We start from the raw sequence: 10000 nt of genomic DNA on the forward strand, positions 1-10000 counted from the left end.
AAAGATTTTTTTGTTTTTTCCCTTCGTCATTTTAGACATTATAGCAATTTTCCTGATGTCACTTTTAATTTAGTGGACGGGTGGCCCACACAGCTACGGCCTGGGCCTGTCTGTGTGTGTGTCTGTGTGTGTGTGTGTGTGTGTGTGTGTGTGCTGTCGCTCGCTGAGAAACATGATTAGATTGTGGAGTCTGCCTAATTGAATAGCCCAGGCTTGCTGGTGTCATGGAGCCAGTACTGGTTTGGAATAATGCTGCCACTTAACGTAATCGCTCCCGAGAATTATGCGGAGAGAGGACCGCACGCATGGCCATTTCTGAAGGCAACCCCCAACAGAACAGAAGAGAACAGCTGACTGATGGAATGGACGCTGTGCCCTGGGGGAGGTGCTTCCCATAATGCATTGCTGTCTGATGACCACTAATGATAACTAAGAGGTAGAAAGAGAGAGAGAGAGAGATGAGGGTCAAAATGTTATAAATTTAAGGATGGTCCTCTACTAGGAGGTCCGAAATTCCCCAGGGTCCAGCTGTGTTTGTGATTTGGTTACCATGGAAAGAGTGGCTTTTAGTCCTCCTTTGGGTACCAATCCAGCGGCCATGTTTGTATTGTGTTTGTGTTGTCGTTGTTGTTCTTGGTTCCCGGCTGAGAATGAGAATGGAAATGACCCCTGACCTCACTGGCCGCTCTCCAGCCTGGTCTGAGAGCAGCGCTGCGTCAGCGTCATGTCCAATGAGGCAGCGGACCTCCATCTTGTTTTTCACTCCCCCACTGTCATCCTTCACTTCTCCAGCAAATCATAAATTACCATAATTACAATAAATGATGGATGATTCAATAAGTCTTTTTTTTTTGCTAACTGCAGATCTGTCTCGGCGTGTTCTAGGGCATTAGGGGGGAGATTGTTCATCGGAACCCTCGTTTGTTTACACAGAGCTGTCACATCTCTAGCAACAGTAACACAATGACATTAATAACAATATTCCCTTCTGCAGACACAGATCGGCTAGAACCAGGCATCTCAACTCTAGTGCACGGAACAACAGTCTCGCTGGAGAGCCTCGGCATCTCACTGTGTGTTCTCTATCAAAAGTCCAGGCCATTTATAGGTGATCCACGGCGTATTTGTGGACAACAAAACGTCGTTTTTTATGCTCTTTTTCCATGGAGTGGGCCTGCTGCGCCCTTAAAGTGAAAACGACTTCCCTCTTCCTGTGGGCGTCGGGCGACGCGCTTCCTGTGGCGGCCGGGCGAGGGGGGAACAACAGGATGTGGAAGCAGCTGTTGGCTGTCGGGGTGACAGGTCACAGGAAGTCTGCGCCTACCTGAGGAAGCCACCAGAAGGTCTCTCCAAAGGTCAGACTCTGTGCCGTAACCATGGTGACTTAAATGCTGTTAGGAAGGCCATCAAACAACTCTTGTATTTGCTTGTAAGTGCCTGACTGATGTCTTCCCTGACTGAATCTGTGACACTAACTGTGTCCTTCCTCAATAGCCATTTGCCTGTGAGATTAGTGACCAAGACTGCAGAGACAAGATGACGTGAGAGGGGAAGAGAGGAGAGGAGAGAAGAGCAGAGGAGAGCAGAGGAGAGGAGAGGAGAGGAGAGGAAAGCAGAGGATAAGAAAGGAGAGGAAAGGAGCAGATTGGAGAGGAGAGGAGAGGAGAGGAAAGGAGCAGATTGGAGAGGAGAGGAGAGGAGAGGAGAGGAAAGGAGCAGATTGGAGAGGAGAGGAGAGGGGAGGAGAGGAAAGGAGCAGATTGGAGAGGAGAGGACAGGAGAGGAGAGGAGAGGGGAGGAGAGGGGAGGAGAGGAAAGGAGCAGATTGGAGAGGAGAGGAGAGGAGAGGAGAGGGGAGGAGAGGAAAGGAGCAGATTGGAGAGGAGAGGAGAGGAGAGGGGTGAGGCAGAGCAGCTGTTGCCTAACATGACTTTGCGTCTTATCTTACATCTCCCAGCCACCCTGCTCCCCCCGAGGGGCTCTCAGCAATCACACACACACACACACACACACACACACACACACACACACACACACACACACACACACACACACACACACACACACACACACACACACACACACACTCTAATACCACAACAGCCGCACTCACCGCACGCATTCCTCTGGCCTAGCATTGCTGCTTTGTTCCATGAGAATCTGCCACACGCGCAGCGCTAACGCTAGTGCTAGCCTTGGCGCCGCTAGAGGGGATCAAGGAGGAGGCCCGTTGAACTGCTGCTCATGTGCTACAAAGGACACTGTGATGGGAGTCCAGCCCAGCGCCACATGGACACTGCAGGCCTCTCTGTTCTGCCTCAGAGTGGACGTGGGGGACACTATCAGTCATGTGAAAGAGGGGGCTGTGTGGGAGCTGTGTTTGGAAGCTGGCTGCTGATGTCTCCTAAAAGCCCAGCGTGCTTATATTAAAGCGCATGCTTGTTAAAGCATATTCATACACCCTGGGCCTGATGGATGGGGGAGCCAGCAAAGCGCACGACAATCAATTTTGTATTTCTGCAATTGCACAATTCTGTATTTCTGCAATTGCAGATGCTGATGAATCACTTTTCTCAATTATGTTATTCCAAACGGTGTGTGAGAGACAGAGTGTGAGTATATATGTGTGTGTGTGTGTGTGTGTGTGTGTGTGTGTGTGTGTGTGTGTGTGTGTGTGTGTGTGTGTGTGTGTGTGTGTGTGTGTGTGCGTCTGTAAAAGTGCCAAGCTTGCAGAGTTACTGTCCCTATAGAGAAATCCAAAGGCAGCAGAAAAAGTGTGTGTGTGTGTGTGTGTGTGGCTGTCTATGTGTGTGTGTGTGTGTGTGTGTGTGTGCCTTGTCTGATAAGCCTTATAATTACACACATTAATAATTGGAGCGACAGCTCTGCCAGGGCACCGTGAGAGCCGCCACGTCCCATGAATAAGGTTATGGCCCCTGCCAACCCCACACTGCACACTAAGCACAAATCCCATCCACCAATCGGCAAACCCAGCCCAGAAGCGTCCCCACCCGCCCCGGCCTGCGCTCCCACACGGACGAGTCCTGCTCAGCGCCCTGAAGGACGATGTCGGGGCAAACTGGCCTTATAAAAAAAAATTATTTTTTTTTTAATTTTTTGGCCTTTTATGCCTTTAATTGACAGGACAGTAGAGAATGACAGGAAGTGAGTGGGAGAGAGAGCAGGGGTGGGATCCGGAAAGGACCACGGGGTGGGAATCGAACCCGGGTCGCCAGCGTACGGTGCAGGTGCCCCAGCTAGTTGCGCCACAGCTGGGGCCCTGGCCTTATTTAATTAACCGTATGTCAAACAGGACCTACCGTATGAGGTAGGTCCTGCACGCACAATGGAAAACAATGTATTGTGGCTACTGCGGAGGATCAATAGGGTGCAATCATGAAGTGACCGCTTACGATAATCACTTAAAGAGATTGGGAGCAGGATCATTGGCTTGTCTAATTGAGCGCCCGGGTATGTTTGTCTGTTTGGTGTTTTTGCGCTCTGCGCAGACTGATGGTGCCTTTGAGTTAACTGTGTGGGGGCGACGCTCATTGGAAAACATGTAGTGGGTGCAGCTGCACACTAATGCAGTCACAGTTAATTTCAATTCGACTCAATTACACGTGTGGATGTGGCTCCCCAAACAATGAAAACTGTCTCAGGGGCACTTCTTCGGAAACCGAGATCTGACCCTTCCCGAGCGAACCGTTTGGTGATGCTGTCATATGCTCGCATGCTCAGGCAACACATGCATCACATCTGGTTTGCAGTGGCAATTCGCTGGTGCATAAAAATAACTCTGTGTGTGTGTGTCTCTGAGTGTGTGTGTGTGTGTGTGTGTGTGTGTGTGTGTGTGTGTGTGTGTGTGTGTGTGTGTGTGTGTGTGTGTGTGTGTGTGTGTGTGTGTGTGTGTGTGTGTGTGTGTGTGTGTGTGAGAGCGTGTGTGTGTTGGTATGTGGGGTATGTGTGTTACTAGTGGGTGATGGTGTGGGCTAGTTGTCTATCTCACCCCTGTGTGGTTCTAACATAAACATCATGGGTATGCTATTCCCAAGGGCACAGTACCAAGTAAAATGTATGACTACACCTAACAGTATACCTACTATACCCACACCTACCACTTTCACTTTAATACGGTATATATAGTACCTTCACATTAGTACAGTATATATATATGTAGTATACCTATATAAAACAGTACATACAGTATGTTGTGTTGTTTGGAAAAATAAGATGGAGAGGAAGGAGACTCTATGCGATGAACATGTGGTGGCCAAAGCCACACAAGAGAGAGAGAGAGAGAGAGAGAGAGAGCTTACTACTGATCAAACTCAAATCCTGAGTGTGTCCTGAATGCTCCTCGTCCCCACACGCTGCGAGGTCAAAGGTCATGAAAACAGCGCCAGATTAAACCCTCTCTGACCCCAATATCGCTCTGAGCTCCAAACACAACTTTGTTATGACGACTATGATGCATCATTTCTTATTTTTTATTAAGACGGATCACGCTATTTGCAGAGCATAAAAAGACATGGGTACAGTTTCTAGAATGGTTCTTAGCAAGGGTTCTTTCCAGAATCCAGAACTAAAGTGGTGTTCGAAGTGAGCTTAAATGAACAATCACAACATATTAGTGCGTGCAGTGCTATGTGCATACACGGTTTGTATTTGGCATATATAGATATCGTATTAGATCTATCATGTGTCCAACAGTGATGTTATTACAAAAGTATGATGATCAGGGAATGTTTACCACTGCACATGTGCGTTCTATAAAGCTTGTTTCTTTGTTTTGGTCATCTTGCAGCCATTTTCCAGGCAAGAAGAAAACAAAATAAATGTAAAAAGCAATGGCCAGAAAAATGGATAGAGTAGAAGTAGAATATTAAGAAATATCTATCTCTTCATTACGTCTTTTGAATAATTGGCAAAGCAATGTGGTCATAGCTGAATAAAAAAACTGCATTCTGTATTTTGAACAGAAAAAACTATTCATTGTGCATTTACCAAGTTAAAAGTAGTACCTTTGAGGGCTGTTCTTCAAAGAAAAACACTTCATCTCATAAAGCACCATGTCTTGTCTTGTCTTTCTAAGAGTGAACAACATCAGCCTGACAGCCAGTCGGTTGCATCCGCTTAACCTTCAGCTCTCCGCTGTGTCCAATTACGTGCTAAAGCCCCATTGCTCATCGGAGCCCTTTATTCCATTGGTCCTGTTGAGGATGATTGGGGAATTAAGGGTAATTACGTTTTTTTTTTTTTTTGCCTTGTGTGTTTCCATTTTGGTCTGCCAGTCATCTGTTCGGTGAGTCACACAAGAACAGGCCAGTAACATGATTTGAAAACAAGATCTAGTCATGTTCAAAGACAAATAAAAAAAATCAGCACATTCACTAATAAGGTATACTTGATCTTGTCTTAATTTCAATTACACAGCACAATCTGTTTTAAAAGAATTTGAAGGTGTGACATGTATAACTACAGTGCAGTACAGTGTGAATTTTAGTGAAAATAAAAAATTAGCTTGTTCCCCCTCAAGTGTTCACTTTTCCTCCAATCTCCCAAGTCCAGGAGGGCTAATCAGGATTAGCGTGTAATAAGGCATTAGTAACTGCTGACATGGAGACTCATGAGGCTGCAGCCCCTCTGAAACAGCTTTTGGGGGGCCTGCAGTTCTCCCTGCCTTAGCTCTCCTGACTATCAGCTAACGGGCACCTGGGGGGGGTTAGTGGCTACCACTGCCGCTGGAGAATGATGATGATTCAGAGGGAGGCCTTGCCATTCCAACACCCTGTTATGAGATGGCAGGAGAGGAGACGAGAATGGAGCTCCATGATGGCTGCTGTGTGTGTGTGTGTGTGTATGTATATGTGTGTGTGTGTGTGTGTATGTATATGTGTGTGTGTGTGTGTGTGTGTGTGTGTGTGTGTGTGTGTGTGTGTGTGTGTGTGTGTGTGTGTGTATGTATGTGTGTGTGTGTGTATATGTGTATGAGGGGCAGGGGGGTCATTCCTGGAGAGGAGACATGCTCAGGCGAGCGTGCTCTCTAAGTTGAGGGGTGCACTTGAGCTTGGGAAGGAAGCTTTGCCCAGGGCATGGGGTGATTGGTTAACCCTTTTCCCAGCACTTTCATGTGGTCCGCTAACCAACTGGGCACCCTAGTGCCCCACCCATTTAGCCTCCAACGCACCCCTGTCCAGCTGTGGATTACATCAGTCTCACCTTGTTGCTTTGCCACCTGTTTAGATCTTAGACTTTTCTGTCATATTTACTCCTTCAGCAGTAGAGCATCTTCACTTACATCAGCACAGGAGAACCTCCATCCTTAAAGAATATGTTTTACATCAAGATGTGTAAAGCTTATGAAAACTCAGTTAGGTTACTTTGATTAAACTGCAGCGTGTTAGCATAGTTTGTGGATAGGAGTGTCCTCGGGCCTGTGTAGCTGCTGTCTAGACCTGCTTTAAGTACAGAGTAATCCATGACTATCATGCCTTTTACTTGCAGTGAGAGCAGCAACATCTCTGTTTATATGCATCATTACAGCAAGGAAAGCATTGTTAAAACAGTTTGCTGGCAAAGGCGTTTATAATTGATAGTGAATCTGCTTAATGTCCTGGTTGCACTCTGTGTAATTAGCCTTGTATAAGCTATTGCCTCAGATGTCTTTGGATTGTGCTAGAGGGCCTGTTCGCAATGCATGCTGCTCAGATGGGGGGTATGCTTACACACACACACACACACACACACACACACACACACACACATACACACACACATGTGCACACACACACACACACACACCTCCACCTCATCCCTGCTTTCAGGGTTTTCCTTCGGAGCCTGGGGACAGGAGGTGGGTGCTGCCAAAGGATGTGACACTGTTTTTATGATGCAACATGAGAGGCCTCGGCATGAGTCCTGCAGGCTCGGCCCCTCGGCCCACAAATCAGCCCTGTCAGGATCAGGCCCTGATCGTCTGAGGCCTGGACCACGCACAGGAAACACAGGCAGAGGAGGAGAAAGGGAGAAAAAAACCCTCTCTCTTTCTCCCTCTCTCTCTTTCTGTCTCTCGGCCTTTCTCCCTCTCTTTCTGTCTTTCTCCCTCTTTCTCTTTCTGTTTCTTGGCCTTTCTCCCTCTCTCTCTTTGTGATTCTCACTCTTTCTCCCTCTCTCTCTTTCTCCCTCTCTCTCTTTCTGACTCTCTCTCTTTCTCCCTCTCTCTCTTTCTGACTCCCGCTCTTTCTCTCTCTGAAACTTCTGTGAGAGGGGAAAAAAGAAAAGGCCGACTGTAACTTTTACAGACGCGGCACGGCAGCGTGCGGCTTCTCCAACTCTTTTGGCTCGGCGCTGCCAAATTTCCAGTGAGCGCTTACATCCCTGCATATCACGTCGGAGATAAGAATAGCAGATCTCCTCCTTCTCCAATGAAAACAGCACACAGACAGGCCTTTAATCCGCACTGGGCTTAATGGAGATGCAGCGTGATACGGCACATGTGAGCCAACAACACTCACTTGATCTCCAACTCGGGCCTACCACAGGTTTTCAATGGGACGCCAGGTCAGTGCACACTGACCACTGAGTTTGGGGCGGCTGACCCGTTTGCTTCATAACTATTCAAAGAGTCACGTGACTCAGTAGGGTTCCACCGAGTGGTGGTCTGAGGTTCTACCTGGTACCCGCCTATGGACCCCCCCCCCCCAGCAGAGTCCATTTGAAGCTGTTTTGTAAAGAAAAGCATGGGAGCTTAGATGTATAATGTACATGCATGCCAAGGACTATAGATTATAGAATAGAATAGAATAGAATAGAATAGAATCTTTATTTGTCATTGTAACAGATACAACAAAATCAATTGACTAGTCGGGGCCTTTGCATTTACATGCATTTATTTATTTATTTGATCAACGCTCCGGTACAATTTAGATGCAGATTAGTCTGAACTCTCAGGCTCATCGTGACCTTAGTGATGCTAGCACCAGGCTTTAGTAGCCACAGGTACCTTTTACAGAAGGTCAGTCTACTGGGGGAAAATGAGCTCATATAATCTAATCTCCCCCACCTGTTTCAGAACGCCACAGTATGCTAAGTGGTGTATTTATACCACCTCATCAGGCCGAGGCAACAGTGAGGTTTTTCCTAGAAGGTTAATAACTATGGTGGTAGGTAGACTTCCAGGGAGAGATATTTTGTAAAAGGAGGACTCAAGCTCATGCATACTTGGCAGAGATCCTTCTCAGGCAGGCACTGAGAGGACTACAGTATGTAGTGTAGTCATGGAGACATGGCCCCACCCAGAGGTCCTAGCTGGACAAGCTTTTGCTTTTTCGGTATTAGGGCCGGTCCATTACGGTCCACAATGATGACAGACAAGACAGCCTGCCCTGACTGGTGATGGAGGGGTTTAGGTTTCGAGGGGCACAAACACATTTTGTGAAATGAAGCTAATTACTTCTCGTGGTCCTCTAGCAGTCCTCTGTCCGTCCACTGTGCTCAGAAACAGAGTGGCCTCAGACTTCAAGAGTCATAAACAATCCCTGCCAATCAACGCGCCACTTCAGGAGAGGAGAGGGTTATCATTTGATCAGTAGAAGAGAGGGTCAGGAGAGGAGAGGGTTATCATTTGAGAGGCTGCGGAGCTAAAACATCAACAAACAGCAGCATGGTGGGCCGGGTCTTTAAGTGTGCATGTGTGTGGGCTAAGGGGCTCGCAGGATGGGGCTGCTGAGTCGGACGTGTGGTGCGTCCTCACCTGTTTGACGCGGTCGGGGTTGACGGTGGTCTGGGGCTGCAGTATGCTGACCGGCTCGGTCTTCTGAGCGCTCTGGGGCATCTCGCGGACCTTCTCGGCGATGAAGTTGTGGACGGAGTTCAGCGCCTCCACAGTGCCCTGGATCAAGCACACCCGCTCCGTCGTTCCTGTCGGGAGAAAGCGAAACGAAAACAGTCAGTCTAAAAACGTGGGGAACAACGTGGGGAACAACGTGGGGGCAGCAACACGAAGAGCCGCTCGTTCGACATTCAGTCGCAAAAACGTGAAAAACAACACGGGAGTGGCAACAGGTCGTGGCACGAAGAGCCGCTCGTTTGCACGTTTGCGCGCCACATGTTGCCGAGGGACTCCCCCAAGCGTCTTCATAAAACGCCATTATTACACGCTAATAACTCCTCGCTCGGCTCCCCGGCTTCTCTCTATATAAATCTCCAAATTACAGCACTCAGCAAAGGCGGATGGATGCCAGCTCACTGTGCACTCATGTTTGCCATCTCGTAAAAAAAAAAGACCTCCATATGATTTTCCCCTAACTCTCTCACTCTCACTCACTCACTCACTCACTCACTCACTCACTCACTCTCTCACTCTCTCACTCACTCACTCACTCTCTCACTCACTCACTCACTCTCTCACTCTCTCACTCTGCACACTCTTTGCGGATTTGAGATGAAGACCTTTGCTCTTGGCGGTTTCTGTTGCGACTCAGGCGCTATCTCGGTTCCTGGCGGTTTCTGTTGCGACTCAGGCGCTATCTCGGTTCCTGGCGGTTTCTGTTGCGACTCAGGCGCTATCTCTGTGTCTCTGTGGCCCCTGCATGTTTTCTCGCTCGCTCACTTTGTTGTTTTAGTGACGAAGGCTCGCAGGGCCCTGCGGTGATGTCATTGGGTCAGTTTCTTCGAAGACGTGGGTCAACTGATATCAACTGACTACGACAGGAAAACCACAAATAAATACAATGCTTACATAAACAGGGAAACGAAAAAAGGAAAAAAGAACCTTGATTATCAACACAAGCCCTTGTAAGGAAAGCACCAAAAGCCAAATGTAGAGAACATATTTTGATTTTGTGTGAGGGAAGCATCGGAACATTACAGTGTGATATTCAGAGACGACACGGCTTTGCAACATCTGTTCATTGTCATGCTGCATAGCTTTGCAGGAGGGGGGGGGGGATAAGCTGGCTCCAACAGCTGCAAAAACACACACTTGAACCCCTCTTCT

At 48.0% G+C, this 10000-nt stretch overlaps 1 protein-coding gene across 1 annotated transcript in view; it reads right to left on the reverse strand.

Annotated features, from left to right (window-relative positions):
• Window positions 1-10000, reverse strand: part of nova2 (NOVA alternative splicing regulator 2) — a 74569-nt gene that overhangs the window by 18129 nt on the left and 46440 nt on the right. Inside the window, 1 exon segment of the mRNA XM_048264273.1 lies at window positions 8756-8922. Within this exon segment, the coding sequence (XP_048120230.1) occupies window positions 8756-8922 (167 nt within the window).

This window comes from Alosa alosa, chromosome 15 (genome assembly GCF_017589495.1).
Source record: "Alosa alosa isolate M-15738 ecotype Scorff River chromosome 15, AALO_Geno_1.1, whole genome shotgun sequence".
Lineage (NCBI taxonomy): Eukaryota > Metazoa > Chordata > Actinopteri > Clupeiformes > Clupeidae > Alosa > Alosa alosa.